Here is an 18,475-nt window from a genome sequence, read left to right as displayed (position 1 = left end):
TCAGAAAATCTCTTGATCAACTTAGATATGAAATCTTTAAATTGAAATTTCATACATATCATGTAGTCTCTTAGAGACATAATAAGATCTATTATCTAGATCTAAGGATGATGATTAGAGATTCCAGTACGATGAATATTCTACAACCTCATAATCAATTTCATCAATAAGAAATAGGTTTTTTTGTAATATCCTCAAATATGCATTCATCCTAATATGTCACTTTATATATGATCTACATACCAAGTTTAATTTCGATAAATATTCCAATCAAGCATCATAAAAGATTTTTCTTAGTCCATCCTGGAATAATATTTTATCATCAAATCTTTATCTTGCCAATAATAGTCAACTTCTCAACTAAAAGTAATATCATAGTATTATTCTCACATCGAATTTGAACTTACGATTCACTTGAATAACCAATGATCAAATTAATAACCACAATGCACAATAAAATTTTATGTCAATCCTTTTGTAATTACTTTCAATCAAAATCTAACTAATCATATCACGATCAATAGATCATCCATCATATTTCAAACTCCATATGTCATAATCTCTTGCGATTCTTTTATACATAATCTCAATGTTTAATCAAAATTTTTAAATATTTTTCCCACTATAATCATCAAAGATCTACACTATAATGTCCATAGTGTCTATCCACTAACACTCCTATACACATCTTAGTTCATCTACTAACGCTCTGATACCATATTAATTGTCACGCCCCCGACCCGAGATTGTGAATCGAAGGTCATGGCAAGCGCCGCATACTCATAGAAAACTCTTCTCATAAGCATGCAAGGCATCTTATCATGCTATCCTAAAACAACAGTGGAATAATTAGTCAATAATTTAAATCTAAAATATAACGATCTAAATTTTTTCTTTAATATCTCAATAAATTCAACAACAATTCATAGGCTTTATATCAAATTCAATAAGCCTTTCAACCTAAAATAAAAGTATGAAGATTCTGCTTCTGATCACTCTTCCATTCATATCTTGTACCATCTTAATTCCTCAACATCTGTAAAAACAGTAAAATAGGAGGTAATGAGCTAGACAGCCCAGTAAGCAATGATCACTTCTCAACAGATTTCATCAGGCATTTAAGTAAATAATCATTTATAGAAAATAAGCATATAGAGTTCATTAATTCGAAATCAATTTCTAATTATGCAATATAATTCATGCCAAATTCATTTTTTTTTTGAAAATTCAAGTTTCTTTCGAGATTTCAATTTCTTTCGTTCTTCAATTCTTTTCGTCAACCATGAGCTATGATCATATTTTTCCTGTCGCAGGGTCATAACACCACGTATCTTCTTGCGGTGAGTTGCGAATCATCTGGCAGCAAAGTCCTTCGGAACCGTTGGTCTCTCTGACGGTTTGTCGCTGGTCTCTCTGGCGACGTAAATCTCTCAGGACAAATCAATTGCCAACGTATATGCCCCCATTGGCAGGGTCCTTTACATAGTCAGGTTGTCAATTTATAATGTTTCTTATATCATAATTCTTCATAAATCATATTTCATATTCTAATTTCGATAATAAAATATATAATCATGTAGTATCAAAATCAATCAATATAATGCATCATGGAATCAATATGTTCAATCATGCTTCATCATAACATTTCAAATAAGATATTTTCATAACAAAATATCATTCATCTAATTCATACATCGTTCCACAAATCATGTCAGAAAAATATATTCTAATTTATCGATAAATCTAGAAAAAATGAAACACTACTTACCTCGAACGCATTCCAATAAATCCACATAATTCTATAAATTTTTTTTCAAAAATTCTGTTCGTAGATCATATCGCGATATCCCATGATCAAACATCCAAAATCCTATACAGAATCAATTTCAATAATTAGAAAGAATATGAATACCATATTTCAACGGTTTAGATTGGGTCCGATTATCTAATTTCATCTAATCAAAATCTAATTAAGACCTAAACAATCCAAAATTTGACTATCAGATCAAATCGGATTCGAAGTGATAGGATCGAGATTTCTTCATCGATTTCATAAAATCAAGTAGAGAGAGATAATTAGAGGAGAGAGAATTCATGAGGTACAATTCGAATTGATCAGGTGACACAATCCAACATTACGATCGGTCCAATATCTCGATTGATGAAACCAACATGATCAAATCAAGTCATGGCTAGATCGAGATCATGGATGATCAAATCTAAAGATTCATTGTCTGATCAAGATGGGTGCCAATACACTACCCAATAATCATGGATCAAGATTCTTCATCAGATCAGAAATATTAAAAAAAACTCTCATTGATAAATCAATCAAGAGAGAAAAATCGATAGAGAGAGAAATGGCTTTAGAGAGAGAAAATTTTAGAGAGAAAAAATTTTAGAGAGAGAAAATTCATCTTGGACTCCTCGGACGATATGATTCAACAAATCCGATCGATCAGATCAAATCATGCTGAAATTATTATGTGGATAATTTAATAAAATTATAGAAATTAAAATCTAAAAATACCTAATCTGATCAAAGTGGATGTCGGTATACCGTTCGGTGACACAGATCAAAAATTCATCACTAGGATCATTTAAATTCATCATCATTCTTCTTAAGATTCTAAAAAATCTTAGGAGAGAGAAATAACTTAGAGAGAGAAAATAGAGAGAGAAAGTTCAATTCTAGAGAGAGAAAATACTAGTTCAGGCTGAAGGAAGAGAGGAAAGAGAGAGAAACTCTCTTTCTCATATTTTATTATTTATATCATTATTTATTAATTAATTTAATAATTTTTTTCTCTTTTTTTTCTTTTTCTTTTTCTTCATGGAAGAGAGAGAATAAAAAATTCTATTTATTATTATTATATTATTTTTCTTCTTCTTTTTCTTCTCTTTTTTTTTCTTTTTTTTTCCTTCTTCTTTTTCTTTTCTTTTTTTATTTTTTTCTTTTTTTTTCCTTCTTCTTTTTTTTCTTTTCTTTTTCTTTTTCTTTTCTTTTCCTTCTTCTTCTTCTTCTTTTTCTTCTTCCCGGGCTTAACTTGGGCCGAAACAGGGGACCGGCAAGTTCCTTCCTTTTGACCGACCGTTCGGGCCACGGCCGATACGGCGAAGGCCAACGGCAAAGGGGGCAACCCTCGTGGGTTCGTAGAGGCCAAACCGGTGGTCGGCGGTGACCACCGGCGTCGGAAATCAAAGAAAAACGGACAAAAATAGAGGTTCTTTCACAACAAAATCCGGCGACTCCGATCGCCGGCGAGCATGCACACCAGCACGGAAAGGAAAGGAGAGAAGAGAGGAAGGAGGAGAAGGCTCACCTTCGACGCCGGCGAGGTTTTCCGGCGAGAAAATTGGACGGGCACAGATCGGTCTTCCGCGATGGTTTTCCGACGATTGCCACCGACTGAGTCTCGGACCTCTGGTGAGAGGGAGAGAGGAGGGTTCTCCTCCTTAAATAGAGCCAGAGGGAGGGACTCTTTCCGACTCCGATTAGAAGCCAGCGAGAGGAGGAAGAAGACTTTTTTTTTTTTTTTTTTTTTTTTTCATTTGAGTTTTGTGGGTTGGATTTGTTACGTGGGCCGGGCCGGGCCATGACACGTGATCACCGGAACAATAAAGTGATCCCTTGTTGTAACAATATGCAATGCAACGTACAGTAACACTGGAACCATACCTTGTTTTACAGGGCTCTCCATTGTATCCTTCGCACGCTCGTTCCGATCATCCCGTTCCACTTTGAGGACTGCGGGAGTCTGACAAGATCCGGAGTGCTTCTCAAATATGACGCTGATATAGATAGGGGTTCTGGGAGAAATCTCAGAACCGAGCGTGGAGGAATCTTTTAGCTTACGCCGTTCATGTTACCTTACCTTAAGACGAGTTCTATTTTATATATCTTGCATATTCGGGAAAGGATGTTCCAAAACGGGCCACAACAAATCAAGATAGCAAGAACGCCGTGGTCCTGATCGGGCCTCACCTGAGGTCAGCCTGGATGACGTTACAAACCGAGTGCCAACAAAAACAAACAAACATCACTCTCCAAAAAAAAAAAAAATCCAAAAGGAAACAAAACCAGGCATAGCGGACCCGATTTTTTTTGAGAACCGCTAAAGTTAAATGGACAATAAAACCCTTCTCTCCTCGCCCTGGACTTGTAACGAATTCTCCACCCGTCGGTTGCGGCCATTCCATTGTCCCCCGCAACAACCGACACGTCGCCGATCAAACCGCTGACCTCCCAGCGACAGCCCGCGATGCCAGTGTCCAGTTTAGGCGGGTGGCCCTAGACTGGGGCCCCCGCCTCTCCCTCTCTCCCTGCTATAAAAAGGGATGGGAGATCCAGGCCATTTCCTTTCCGTTGAGATATCTTGTTCTTCTTCTGTCCATGAAGGCCTGGTAGAAGGGAGCGAGGTTCCCAAAAGAGAGCTTCAAGAGAGAAGGAGAGGAGGAGTAAAGGACATCCGTCCTCTCCTCCACCCCCTTCTTCTGCTGTAACAGTGGAGCTCTCTGTCTCGCTCTATTCATCCTAAAAAGAATCAGAAAAAAAAAAATAAAAAAAATGGCGGGCATCTCGCTGGAGCAGATCAAAAACGAGACCGTTGATCTTGTAATATATATATATACTGCTTTCTATACCTTGTCTTCAAGAATCACATTTGGCTCGATCGTTCATTCTTTTAACTCGTTTCTTTCTTTTTCTTCAGGAGAACATTCCGGTTGAGGAGGTCTTCGAGCAGCTGAAATGCAGCAGGGAGGGACTCACCTCCGCTGAGGGGGAGCAGCGTCTCCAGATCTTTGGCCCCAACAAGCTCGAAGAGAAGAAGGTATGTACACCTTTCTGCAATCTCTCTCCCCGTTTCAAATTTTAAAAGTGAGTATTCATATTAGCTAACGTACGTACTTTCTTTGTTTTCGAATGCTGATCACAGGAGAGCAAGCTGCTCAAATTCTTGGGGTTCATGTGGAACCCGCTCTCCTGGGTCATGGAGATTGCCGCCATCATGGCCATCGTCTTGGCCAACGGCGGAGTACGTAATTCTACCTTGCATCAACCTACAAAATTTTCTTTTAATTATCATCGGTCATGACCATGCACGACGACAACGATGATGACTCCAAATCATGCAACAGGGTAAGCCTCCAGACTGGCAAGACTTCGTCGGCATCGTCGTCCTCCTGATCATCAACTCCACCATCAGTTTCATCGAGGAGAACAACGCCGGAAACGCCGCAGCGGCCCTCATGGCCGGTCTTGCCCCCAAGACCAAGGTCTTCTATCTTATGTCACCAATTTGAGTGCCAATTCTAATTTAGTTTCGCCCCATGCACGAGTTTTTTTATCTCTTTTCTTACTGAAATGGGTGGCCGAAATGGCGGCAGGTGTTGAGGGATGGCAAGTGGTCCGAGCAGGAGGCTGCGATCCTTGTCCCGGGTGATATCATCAGCATTAAGCTCGGCGACATCATCCCGGCCGATGCCCGGCTCTTGGAGGGTGATCCACTCAAGATCGACCAGTCTGCACTCACCGGCGAGTCGCTCCCCGTAACCAAGAACCCAGGCGACGAGGTCTTCTCGGGCTCCACCTGCAAGCAGGGTGAGATCGAGGCCATCGTCATCGCCACCGGCGTCCACACCTTCTTCGGCAAGGCTGCTCACCTTGTCGACAGCACCAACAATGTCGGTCACTTCCAGAAGGTGCTCACCGCCATCGGCAACTTCTGCATCTGCTCGATCGCCGTCGGCATGCTCATCGAGATCATCGTCATGTACCCGATCCAGCACCGCAGGTACAGGGATGGCATCGACAACCTCTTGGTGCTCCTCATTGGTGGCATCCCCATTGCGATGCCCACCGTGCTGTCGGTCACCATGGCCATCGGATCCCACCGGCTTTCGGAGCAAGGTGCCATCACCAAGAGGATGACCGCCATCGAGGAAATGGCCGGCATGGACGTGCTGTGCAGCGACAAGACCGGCACCCTCACCCTCAACAAGCTCACCGTCGATAAGAACTTGATCGAGGTATTTACGCAACATGCATGCACAATAAAAGCTAAGCTTAGATTATGGACTAGAATGGTAAGTATTGATTGATTCAATGATTGTCATAACTGGTGCATTAATAAGTAATCTTTTTATTGGTCATTGCAGGTGTTCGTCAAGGACATGGACAAGGACACGGTGCTTCTGTATTCCGCCAGGGCTTCCCGGGTCGAGAACCAGGACGCTATTGATGCTTCCATTGTTGGAATGCTGGCCGACCCCAAGGAGGTAACCGATGGCTGTCCAGTGTAAACATGTAGCAGTACCAGCTAGGCTGAAAACTTGATCCTTGTTGGCCTCATGGGAATTGAACATGATCTCTATGCACGCAGGCTCGAGCTGGAATCCAGGAGATCCACTTCCTGCCCTTCAATCCTGTCGACAAGCGCACTGCGATCACCTACATCGACTCCAACGGCAAGTGGCACAGGGCGAGCAAGGGTGCCCCTGAGCAGGTCGACCAAATGAATGCCGTTCCTTTTTCACATAATACTACCTACTCTGGAGTACATGACCTCTTCTTCTCTAGTATATGATTGAATTTTTCCCAATCACCACTTTCAGATCATCGATCTCTGCAACCTGAAAGACGATGCGAAGAAGAAGGTCCACGAGATGATCGACAAGTTCGCCGACCGTGGGCTTCGGTCACTTGGTGTTGCTAGGCAGGAGATACCTGAGGCTAACAAGGAGAGCGCTGGTGGTCCGTGGCAATTCATGGGACTTCTGCCTCTATTCGACCCCCCAAGGCATGACAGCGCGGAGACCATCCGCCGTGCCCTCAACCTCGGCGTCAACGTCAAGATGATAACCGGCGACCAGCTCGCCATCGGCAAGGAAACCGGACGCAGGCTTGGAATGGGCACCAACATGTACCCCTCGTCCGCCCTTCTCGGAGACAAGAACACCGAGGTCGCCGGCCTCCCCATCGATGAGCTCATTGAGAAGGCTGATGGTTTCGCCGGAGTCTTCCCTGGTAACAATTAATCATGTCTCTCTTTCATGCTCCACTTTAAATTAATGGAAGGAATTGGAGGCATGGATGGTGATTTTGATCCCTGTTTGACGTCGCAGAGCACAAGTATGAGATTGTGAAGAGGCTGCAGGAGAGGAAGCACATCTGCGGTATGACCGGAGATGGTGTGAACGACGCCCCTGCACTGAAGAAGGCGGACATTGGGATCGCCGTGGCGGATGCCACCGACGCGGCCCGCAGCGCGTCGGACATCGTGCTGACGGAGCCCGGGTTGAGTGTGATCGTGAGCGCTGTACTGACGAGCCGTGCCATCTTCCAGCGCATGAAGAACTACACCATCTACGCCGTCTCCATCACCATCCGTATCGTGCTCGGCTTCATGCTCATCGCCCTCATCTGGCGCTTCGACTTCTCGCCCTTCATGGTCCTCATCATCGCCATTCTCAACGACGGCACCATCATGACCATCTCCAAGGACCGCGTCAAGCCTTCCCCTGTCCCCGACTCATGGAAGCTGAAGGAGATCTTTGCCGCCGGAGTAGTCCTCGGTGCCTACATGGCGGTCATGACCGTTGTCTTCTTCTGGATCGCCCACGATACCGATATTGCCACCGTGGGTGCCAGCACGCACTTCTGCTGATTTCTGCAAACCAGTAGACTGACTGCATGTGATGATGACTGATCTGTTTTGTTCTCCAATGGTGCAGGAGAAGTTTGGATTGAAGTCGATCAAAGACAACACAGATGAGCTCACGGCAGCTCTGTACCTCCAAGTTAGTATTATTAGTCAAGCTCTCATCTTCGTCACCCGGTCCAGGAGCTGGTCATTCATCGAGCGCCCTGGTCTCTTGCTGGTCACTGCCTTCATCGCTGCGCAGCTGGTGAGCTTCATCTTTTTATCCCAGCAAATCACTCTCCGGCCCATAACAATTTTGTGCTATAAAACTTCAAAATTCTATACATACATATATATATATATATAGAACTGCTTGCAGATCCCTTGGGGTGACACTAGATCCTTATCTCAGCATAGTGTTCACAATTTACTGCCAAAAAAAAAAAAGAAAAAGACGAAAAGAAAACTGATTGTAGTATTATTCCCCGCTGACGAGATGCTTGCGTTCTTATTATCAGGTGGCTACGGTCATCGCTGTGTACGCATCATGGAGCTTTGCTAGGATCCAGGGCATTGGATGGGGATGGGCTGCATTCATCTGGGTATACAGCGTCATCACCTACATCCCTCTAGACATCCTCAAGTTCATCACCCGCTATGTTTTGAGTGGCAAGGCCTGGGACAACCTTCTCCAGAACAAGGTGAGATTCTTTTTGTTAGAAACTAACATTCTCCATTGGAACCAACTCTCGTCCTTTGTCCTTGCTGACTTTGCCTTACACAGACGGCCTTCACCTCAAAAAAGGATTACGGAAGAGGCGAGAGGGAGGCACAATGGGCCATGGCTCAGCGCACCCTGCATGGCCTCCAGTCCCCGGACACCTCGGCTCTCTTCAACGACAAGAACAGCTACAGAGAGCTGTCTGAAATCGCAGAGCAGGCCAAGAGGCGCGCGGAGGTTGCCAGGTAAATTAATGAGTGAAAAGCTCGTTAGATTGAATCGGTGGGACAGAGATCGATACTTTGTTTTTCTTGGCAACAATTATGTATGTGATGTTGGTAGATATTAACCAATGGTTTGTTCCAGGCTAAGGGAGCTGCACACACTCAAGGGGCATGTGGAGTCTGTCGTGAAGCTTAAGGGACTGGACATTGAGACGATCCAGCAACACTACACGGTTTAAAGGAGCAAGGAGGCAATATATATATTAATTGAGAGTCTTGTGGATGGAGGGATGATGTTTTAATTGCATTTTTTTCCTTTTTCTCTGCGTCACTTTTGGTAGGAGGGATGGTGTTGGGGAGAATATTGTTGTAAACAAGGGGTCTGATTAATTAATTCAACGGACATAGACTCAGCTTTAGGCATTCAACAGAAGGCAATCAGAAAACCTGAGCGAGACTGGCTGGGGCTATCCTACTATGGTTTTATATATGGATAAGTTCTTATGATACGCCTTGCTTGTCCCGCGTCCGCATTCCACGTTCTGTTTTCTTTCCTTCTCTTGTCACTCCCTGTTGGAATACAAGAAATTTTGGATTCAGTTTCGTTTTGCAGAAGTGTTTGCTATGGAATTGTCACATGCATGCTACCTTTGCAAGCTAAAATCAAGTTCCAACCAGCCTGCAGGACAATTTAAATCACATTATCAAACAAAATTTTAGTTTTCTACCAAAAAAAAAAAAAAAAACAAAACAAAACTTTAGTTGTGCAGTTAGCCTTGAACATATTATCAAGCAAAGTGCCTTTAACCAGGGGGGAGCTGAAGATTTCTTCTCCCATAGTGAAAGAAGAAACGTGGAAATCGCTTGAACGAACCTACATGTTGTGAATATTCGAATTGGATCGAAAATGTTGATTTACTTTTGATCATGGCATGTAGGATCATCCTCCTATGGCCCTTTTAAGCCTACCAGATTGCAACCTTCAGGATGAGTATACTTCTCAGGAAAAACGATTAAGGGGACAAAAAATGATCAACTTATCCATACTTATATGGTCTAAATCTTGTGAAATCAATTATGGATTTATCACCAGCTACCCTGCGCCACCACAAGCCAAAGGCAGTTGACAAATCGGGTTCTAAGGAGAGCAGAAGCTTTATGATCTGTAAATGTGGGCGATTTCCTCTCTCCATTATTCCCCAGGTGATCTTGTCCAAAACTCATGCCTTGGTTTTTATCTCCCATGTAGAAATATGAACTTATCGTATCACCCATAAGATTGAAGAATTTCTCGAATGCCTGGACCATAAAAAGAAACAGCCCCGAGTCACCCGTCTTGCAACTAATTTTCCCAGGGCTTTCTTAGCTACAACTTTTCTTGGCATGAAATAACATGCAGCACAAATCCCACCTCCTGAATCATATATATACTTTTCACTTCATAAATTAACCGAATCAATCAAAGGCGAGAAGTAGACGGCAACTAGCCGGATCCAGATTCCATATTGAATTCTAATAAAAAACACTGTAGGGATGAAAAGAAATTCTCAGGTTTAAGAAACTATAGTCCAACAAAACAGAGACTCGATGAAACATCTTTTGTTAGTTTCTGCAATTGGAGGACAGAGCAGCAGTTTTCTGGGAACAAATAGCCAGTATTTAGTTTTCATTAAATTAATCCATCCTTCCCTTCAATGTTCGTTCCTGCACTTCAGTTGGTGTCCTGCAGAAAGCAAGAAATGCCACATTTCAGTAAACAATAAAAATTAGATTGCTATTGTTGGCCACATACATCAAATTTCTATTGTTGGTCAACCAAAATGCACAACTTGCAAAGGGAAAAAACGACGACGACTACACCAGCAAAGCATGTTAATCTGATATGCCGTGCAAGAGATGCATCATGCACCAAGGGCGTCTAGTGTTTGTTTTACTGAGAAAAGATATTAAAAGTTAACCATCATATTTTTAACTTCTTGACAGATTTCAGAGAAACACATTTTCTGCCCGGTACTCTTCTATGGAAAAGCACCATTGAACCGAGCAGAAGCAAGAAATGGGAGTAATTATGACCGTCACATAAAGACTGAAAAGGCCAAGCTTATCAATGATAATTATCCTGCATTAAGATAAGAAAAGCTGAAAATTTGGAGATTAACAAACGGTAACCATTTTTTTAATATTCCAGGGACCTGATTGGTAATGTAGGTAACTTATAATAGTTAATAAGGTCATCTAGGACCTTGCATATTGAGCATGTCCAAACAAAAAACACAATAAATGTTCATAATAAATCTTAGACATGATTTTCAAATAAATTTTGGTGCAATTTAACTTTATTTTAGCATTAGGTTAGCATAAAGATGAGAATTTTGGAGACTCATATGCTATCTGAAAAAGTTATCGAAAACAATGACTCAATGATACCAACAGGGCTTGAAACAAACATTCATGGTTCTACTGTTGAGTTTGCATACTGCAATCAATATAGGAAATTGACAAAATCATTTCATCATGCCGGCAGTGCCTTGAGTCACAGTTTCTCTTTCGATTGCAATATTTACATTATCTTTAATAAAAATAGATTACTTAAATCAAAAGGTTAAAAAATAATAATAATAATTGGAAAGTCTAGCAAGAGAAATGAACTTACACAAGGAGGACATGCCCTCCCCAACCGCTCAAACAATCACGATCAACAGATGACAGCAGTGCTTGTGAGATTGTCTCGAATAATTCTTCTGGTTCCTATTAACAAGAAAAAAATAATAATAAAAGGGAAAAGGTAACATTAAGGTGCAGTCATCGAAATAAAGAATGAAAATGAAAAAAGAACAAGGCACCATCTTTTAAGTTTCTTCCTTTGCAATTCTGTAGTATAACTAAATGGCTCGATTGAGTCAAGATTTTCCCCTTCGCATGGTCGGTGTTTGTGTCTTGTAAGGTTTGCATGAGCATGTTCCATTGTTTTCAAGTTTCAACTTAACTGACCTTAGTTTTCGCTCTGATTGGCATGCACATTGTAGCTTCATTCACTATGTAGTTCTTATTGAACATCTAAAATGTCAAGCCCCCGATGCTCGTCAAGATGAATCTATGAGTATGACCGGAAAAAGCTTTTCCATCCCGAGAACCCAAAACCTCACTATTGCAAGTGCTGATATATGAGTACTAAGCATGCATAATATTTGTACTTTCCATCATATGTATTTGACTAGAAAGTTCGTATACAGATGGAACAAAATCAGAGAAGGGACGAGACAGCAAGTGATATAGAGTACTCAATCTAAGGAAAGCCTACTAACCATGTTAGGCTTGTACATGGATTCACAAGCACCATAAAGAGACTCTGACGCTGTGCCAGAAACAACAAAGTCTTTGGCAAGTTCCCTGCATGCAAGAAAAGATAACCACATGATGAGCATGCAATCAAAACAACTACAACAAATATATATAAAGAAATACTAAAAGAAATGTCAGAATGATCAGAGCTTATTAATATAAATAGAATTTCAAAATGGCCCCCTGAATTTCACAAATGACAAAATGCATAGCCATGAGCCTGCTGATGTTATGGTGCACTTTTCATAGATTTTACCTTCTTGCATGCATAGAATGTCTTCTATATGTATTTTAACTGATTCTAGCATCTTAATCAATTTGCATTCAGGAAACATAACAAAATAGCTGTCCACATCACTTTCCTGAATTTCTCTCTTAAGTTTTACTAGCATATGATGTGATGATTGAAGAACAGTCTAGAAACATGCTTAAACCTCAGACTTAGATGAATTCATCTATCTTTCCATTCTCCAACCAAAATTATCACTCTAGGGTATCATGTACCTGAAAAAAATTTTATGAGATCCTCACTTTTGTCTGGATCACCAAACTATGAGACAAGTTATGGGTTAAACTAACTTTAAACCCTAAAAAGATGGAAAAAAGAGAGAGTAGACTTCATTTGAAACCCAAAGTTTGCATTCACCAAATTTCTCATCATAAGTATCCAACATGTACACCGTTAGTCTTCTTGCCATAAAAGTTCATCCATGAAGTTTATTAGTTAGCATTAGTCTCATAGGAGTCTTCAGAAAAAGTAGTTAACCAAATATGAGAAGTTGCTAATGGACCATTAATTTTTATATCCAATTATTTTGCTGGCAAGAGTTGCTTGTCTTCCCACATGTACGTCTTCCAATTGACAAATAGCTGAACCTTTTAAAATCTCTGATTATCTGATCATATTTTCATTAAGCCCAATTATTGCTTCCGGCCATTGTATTTAGAAACCACCAATCTCAACACAGCCGCTTTAAAATCATCAGACTCCCAAAAGACCAAGCCTAAGTTGTATCATCACAACTACTTGCCTGTCACCACTACAATATCCAAAACAAGAATTGTCAGGCCGGCTATAATCATCAAAATGCTCCCTAGAGAAACCAGCCACTAGACATTATACTCTTATGCCCTTAGTACTAGCAATGGATCCGGACAAAATTGATTATTCCAACCAAGGTTTGCCAAACCAGTACTAGTGGTTGTACTGACCAACGACCATTTCAATATTGTATCAGTCTGTACCGTACTATGTTTGAGTGTACTAAAACAGGAAGATGGAAGGGAGAGGGAAAAGGAGAGAGAGGGTGGGAGGGAGAGGGAGGGAGGAAAAGAGAGGGTTGAGGGAAACCTAAACCCTAGCCCTAGTGGAGCGAGCAAGAGAGAGAGGGGGATAGAGAGAGAGAGAGAGAGAGAGAGGGAGGAGGGGGAGGGCCAAGGGAAACCCTAACCCTAGTGGGTACAAAAAGAGAGAGGGAGAGAAGAAGGGAGAGGGCCAAGGAAAACCCTAGCCCTAACCCTAGCGAAGCGAGAGAGAGAGAGAGAGAGGACTTACTGAAATTGCATTTCCAATCAAAAATCAACCAACATACCCATCTTTGGAATGCTTCAACTCTCAAAATATGCAGTGAGTTTAATAAATATTTCACACTTTATGTTGGAAATTTTGGTGAAGCTAACACATGCACCAGTGTCAGCCTGTTTTTAACAACAAAGGCTCGATCTATCCAAAAAACATACTACCCTGGTCGTTTGATCCAACAGCTTAATGGTGTCAGATGTCATAAACAAATGATCTAATAAATTGTAAAAAAAAAATAATAAAAAAATAAGAAGTTCCCATTAGACATTTGGGCATGTGGTGCAAAATTTTTTTGATACTAATTACCTTAACCTTCAGCTCCACCTAAACCAACAAGCCTTATCCCACTCAAAGATTGCCTCGTTTAAATCAGCACCTCAAACATGCAAATAACAAAGATAATGAGGACAACCACATATTTTTGCCTGGATGCCCTCTCACTCAAGGTTCTTGAGTTTATTGGCTTTAAATTTCTTTTGTCATAACAATATTACGTTTGGTAAATGTGTGACAATGTGCCCACTACACAATAAGAAATTATGCAGCTCTAGCAGAGAAAATATTTAGAAATAAAAAATGGCTTCCAAATTGATGATTTTAAGGGGATGTTTGGTAGCATGTAATCATGATAGGATTACATATAATTTTGCAACAGATAATTAGATTATACTGTTTGTTTCGTTACTTTCACAGGTAATGCTGCATTACATGTAATGCAGCATTACCTAAAGAAGAGATAATCTGATTGCCTAGGAGGTGGCTATGTGATTACATGTAATTTTACAATCCTGCAATCTTGCAACAAAATAACTTCAGGATCAAAATACCCCCATCAAAATAAATCAAAATAAATAATGGGCAGTCCCAATTGGTGAAAATAGGAAAAAAACATAATGGATGATGTCACGAAAAATGATTGGTCTTAAAATCAAGTTGTCTCTCTAGAAAATAGATAATAATCAATAAGCAAGGAAAAGGGTACTTTGAAAAAATTAACTTATATTCCATGTAATCTAAATTGTATACCAAACACTGCAATGTAGGATTCCCTATAATTTTACAACAATATTACTGCACATATCAAACACTACAATATAAGATTTTCTGTAATTTTATCAGGTAATTACATTCTCTCTGCAATCACATTACCATAGCAACATTATCTATGTAATGCACCAAATACCACCTAAGAGTGGTTGCAAAGCATTAATGAAGGGACCCTATAAACCTCCCTTTCCATGACCAGCATATGTGCTTTGCTTGAAAGGACCACACATGCATCCTAAATCTATTCATGCACTCAATATTAGAAAACAATAGAAGGCTTGACACTCTGATACACCATGACATACTTCTAGAAAGATACTTTGGGAGTTTCCACATCAGTCTTTAGCAATGCTTATTCTCCCCATTTTCTTTATTTTTTTTGTGAAATCTCTACACATATTATTTAAATGATTATATATCTTCTTTACAAAAAAACCCAAAATATTTCAGTCCAAATTCAAGATAATTTAGTCCAAACACTCAGCTTGACTCAAAATAAATACTGCAGCATGAAATATTGATGTAGAAATCCCTTTAGATTAACACTCCCTCAGCAACAAATTATAGATGTAAGCAACAATAACCAATCACAAGCAATCTTCTTCCATCCTGCTGAAATACCACAATAGCTAGACAAGGAAATCATAATATAGATTCCTAGAGTCCTTATTTTCCAAGCAACCTTAATTATGTGGTCAGATTACATCCCATTACAACAATATACTATGTTTGTTTTGCCTTGCTTGAACCCTGAAAGCTTTTCTATATTTCTCTTGAACATACATTAAGAACAAGATTTTCTTATAACATTTTCCTCAATTAAATTGTCATGATCATCTTTCCAATATATTGGTGGTTCTTACAGTTTTTGTCATCCATTAATTGGCAAGGTTAAGAAGGTTGCCAGCACATCAAGGGGAATAGTTGAAAATGTTGTTTCTAGTTCCAATAAAATCAATTAGTATTGCTGCATTATCCTTTGCTCGTGTGCAAAACATCATCATTGTTCACCACACCTTTGGTACAAGAACACCCATCATATGTCTTTAAAGAGTGACAATTTCTAGCATGATAATTACTGATCAAAGCATGATAATTACATATGCAGAAAGCATGATAATTGCTGCTGAAAATATGTCTTCTACCATTAAACATTTTACGTGGTAACACAAATAAAGAGGCACATCAAATTCAAAAATTTTGTTGAACCACAAACTTCTTTGGCCAGTCACCCCACAAAACCAATTACGAGCACCTATTCACAATTCCACTAAGCAAGGAAATTTGATTTTTCATCCAGGACATACTATCATGGTGGTTAAATCACTGTGACGGTTGTGATATCTTCTGAGGGATATAAACAAAGCTATCCATACACGTTTATTGTGACAAAATGGAATCTCAACCACCAGCACACTGAGATAATAATCATACAAAGGCCCGTCATCACTCTCACATGGATAGACACATTAATATACAAGAGATATATGCAAAATCATGGAAGTCTTATATAAAGAGTTCCCAAGGACTTCTGTATCTACGATTCCCCAAATTTGGTGATCGGAAGTTTAATGCTTATCAGCAAAATCTGCGACAGTGCTACCAACTAAATATTTTGATGCAGCTAAATAGGCACTAATTGTAAACAAAAAACATCACAATTCCCATGATTAACTAAAACAAAAGGTGAAAAGAGAAAACATACTTGGCACCAAGGCAATCCATAGTACAAATAAATGGCACATCGTCATCTCCTAATCCAGCAATCACTGGCTGGCAAAAGTATGGGCCAAACCTACAGCATGATCAAAAGCCCTGTGTCATGTTATGTAGCTAAAAAAATCATGTACATTCAATAAGCAAAAAATTACGCAAAATAAGGACAATTAGTTTCTGAAATAATCAGACATCTGACTGATTACATCATCGACTACTAAAAAAGAAAAAGAGTCGGCGCACAGATATATCATTCAGGGAAATTTTTGTTAAGCGCAAAAGAAAATCCCTCCAAACTGAATTGAGACTAATAGAAGCATTACTTAAAATTTCTGCAAATAATTGATATCCTTTTTTCTGATGTTTCCTCATAAAGGGCTCAAAAAATTGTAAGGCAAAAGAAGTGAAGAATGAAAGATGAAACCTTTTCTCATAAAGAAGAGCGGAGACGAGGCTGGCGAAGGTCTCGGGCTTCATATCCCTCTCCTCTCGCAGCTGATAGAGCTTGTGGCGGAAGGCAAGCCGCTGGTACCTTAAAACCCACACCACCACACAAGAAACGAGAACGAAGAGCAGAGATCAAATCAAAATCAAAACAAACTACACGGCAGACAAAGGAATCGGAGGCGGCGATGGCTAGGGTTTTGCTCACAGGGTTTGCGCGTCAGTGGCGAGGCCGGAGAGGCCAATATAGAGCTTATCGTGGACCTTGAAGATCCTCTGGAAATCGGTGGCGATGGTCTGGAGTTGAACGCCGAGGCGCCGGTCGCTCGCGATCGCGAAGCAGTTCTTTCCCACCATAGCCACAAGGGCGCTCCCATTGTACTCGAAGATCTGAAACCAAAAATAAATAAACAAATAAATAGCCTTTGATTGATTTGATCGCGGAGACTGCAAAAAGGAAAAACTTAGATTAGGGTTTTGCAGAAAGACGTACCGACATTGGCGCGATAGAAAGAAGAAGGCGGCCAGGTATGTGCGGAGATGGAGGAGAGCGGAGGGAGGAGCAGGGGCAGATAGGAAATGGACAAGGGGTTTCTCTCCTTCAATTCTTCCGACTTGGAGAGGAAGCAAGGAAAAATATAAAAAAGAGTGATAAGGGGTTCCGTTATGTTAGATCAGGCCGGTTAACGGACCCGATCGCAAGAAGGGTGAAGAATCTAGCACGCTTCAATGGCTGGAGATCATTCTTATGTGTACAAAAGTAAATCTAATGATGTGGAAGACACAAGTTTAACTATTTATAAAGATAGAACGTTAAATACCAACCGGAGTATTTTACAAGAAAAAAAAAAAAACATACAATATCAGCACAATAAACGATAAGTTATTCATGTTTTCGTAATGTCAAAATTTTTTAATGATGTCAACTAAAATTAAACCTCAGGGGCTATTTATCAATAACGAAATAGCAATCAAAATTCCATATTTTCATGATGCCAACATTAACCGGCGCAGAAAAGGCAAGAAGAGAAAAAAAATCAAAGAGAAAAGGATAAAAAAATCCATAGAAGGACACATTCAACATTCGTACATAAAATTTACAGTTTTTAAATTCTATTTCTTTCTTGGTATCCATTCAGATTCTTGAGAAGAATTCAAATCGTTACTTGCCTTTACAAGAAGGGAAGCTAGAAGTCAGATTATCGAGTTTTTTTCTTTTTTTTTTACCATTTTTATTCTTGTAAAAACAGGTTTTTGATGATATATATATATATATATGTTTTTTGTTTTAAAAGTAACAAAAACACTTATTTTAGGCAATCCTAAACATGCCTTTAGAGTTTTAATTAGTATGAGATCTATTAAACTAGTTTTTTAAAGATCCTGGACTAATAAAATGTCTATTTTAAAAAATCTTACCTCTTTATTGAGATCTAATTCCAATGGCTACGGATCTATTAAACTAAGCTATTATACCTTAAGTGATGCCTTTACCTCTTATTTACTGGTTCTTCATAAGTGAAATGGATGCCTGAAAGATTTTTTAAAATAAAAATAGATATCATAATTGTAATATCATAGAATCAAATATCTTTCTAAAAATATTATTAACTATAATGCAAATAATTAGGCAAGATACTATAGGTAGGATACTGATACATGCATCACTCAAAGAAAAGGCTCGAAAAAGTTAATAAGGACATGGTAGCCGTACCCTCCTCTGATAAAATGCTTTGATGCTAATGAATCATGAGAG

The 18,475-nt window shown here is 39.8% G+C and overlaps 2 protein-coding genes across 2 annotated transcripts; one reads left to right on the top strand and one right to left on the bottom strand.

Moving 5' to 3' along the window:
• Positions 1–4,365: 4,365 nt before the first annotated feature.
• Positions 4,366–9,196, top strand: LOC105060232 (plasma membrane ATPase 4). The gene is made up of 13 exons (XM_010943844.4): positions 4,366–4,615; positions 4,713–4,832; positions 4,938–5,036; positions 5,140–5,277; positions 5,389–6,030; positions 6,160–6,279; positions 6,384–6,506; positions 6,616–7,027; positions 7,126–7,640; positions 7,735–7,908; positions 8,162–8,344; positions 8,428–8,609; positions 8,731–9,196. The coding sequence occupies exons 1-13, from the start codon at positions 4,568–4,570 to the stop codon at positions 8,825–8,827; spliced, it is 2,853 nt and encodes a 950-aa protein (XP_010942146.1). The 5' UTR covers positions 4,366–4,567; the 3' UTR covers positions 8,828–9,196.
• A 789-nt stretch (positions 9,197–9,985) lies between these two features.
• LOC105060233 (proteasome subunit beta type-3) lies at positions 9,986–17,370 on the bottom strand. The gene is made up of 7 exons (XM_010943845.3): positions 17,213–17,370; positions 16,928–17,109; positions 16,700–16,807; positions 16,265–16,354; positions 11,894–11,978; positions 11,242–11,336; positions 9,986–10,311 (listed from the first exon to the last, which is right to left on the bottom strand). The coding sequence occupies exons 1-7, from the start codon at positions 17,216–17,218 to the stop codon at positions 10,263–10,265; spliced, it is 615 nt and encodes a 204-aa protein (XP_010942147.1). The 5' UTR covers positions 17,219–17,370; the 3' UTR covers positions 9,986–10,262.
• Between the last annotated feature and the right edge of the window lie 1,105 nt (positions 17,371–18,475).

Source organism: Elaeis guineensis, chromosome 1 (genome assembly GCF_000442705.2).
Source record: "Elaeis guineensis isolate ETL-2024a chromosome 1, EG11, whole genome shotgun sequence".
Lineage (NCBI taxonomy): Eukaryota > Viridiplantae > Streptophyta > Magnoliopsida > Arecales > Arecaceae > Elaeis > Elaeis guineensis.
The sequence above is the reverse complement of the archived record's forward strand: the minus strand, read 5'-3'. Positions and strand labels throughout refer to the sequence as shown.

Bases quoted from the DNA above. Each gene is read 5' to 3' on its own strand.
- LOC105060233 (XM_010943845.3), bottom strand. The intron at 11,979-16,264 runs GTATGTTTTCTC...TCTTGCATGCAG, and splicing joins ATGGATTGCCTTGGTGCCAA to GGAACTTGCCAAAGACTTTG. The intron at 10,312-11,241 runs GTAAGTTCATTT...TGCTTTCTGCAG, and splicing joins GGAGGGCATGTCCTCCTTGT to GACACCAACTGAAGTGCAGG.
- LOC105060232 (XM_010943844.4), top strand. From the start codon at position 4,568: ATGGCGGGCATCTCGCTGGAGCAGATCAAAAACGAGACCGTTGATCTT. The intron at 7,909-8,161 runs GTGAGCTTCATC...TCTTATTATCAG, and splicing joins CCTTCATCGCTGCGCAGCTG to GTGGCTACGGTCATCGCTGT. The intron at 8,610-8,730 runs GTAAATTAATGA...GGTTTGTTCCAG, and splicing joins AGGCGCGCGGAGGTTGCCAG to GCTAAGGGAGCTGCACACAC.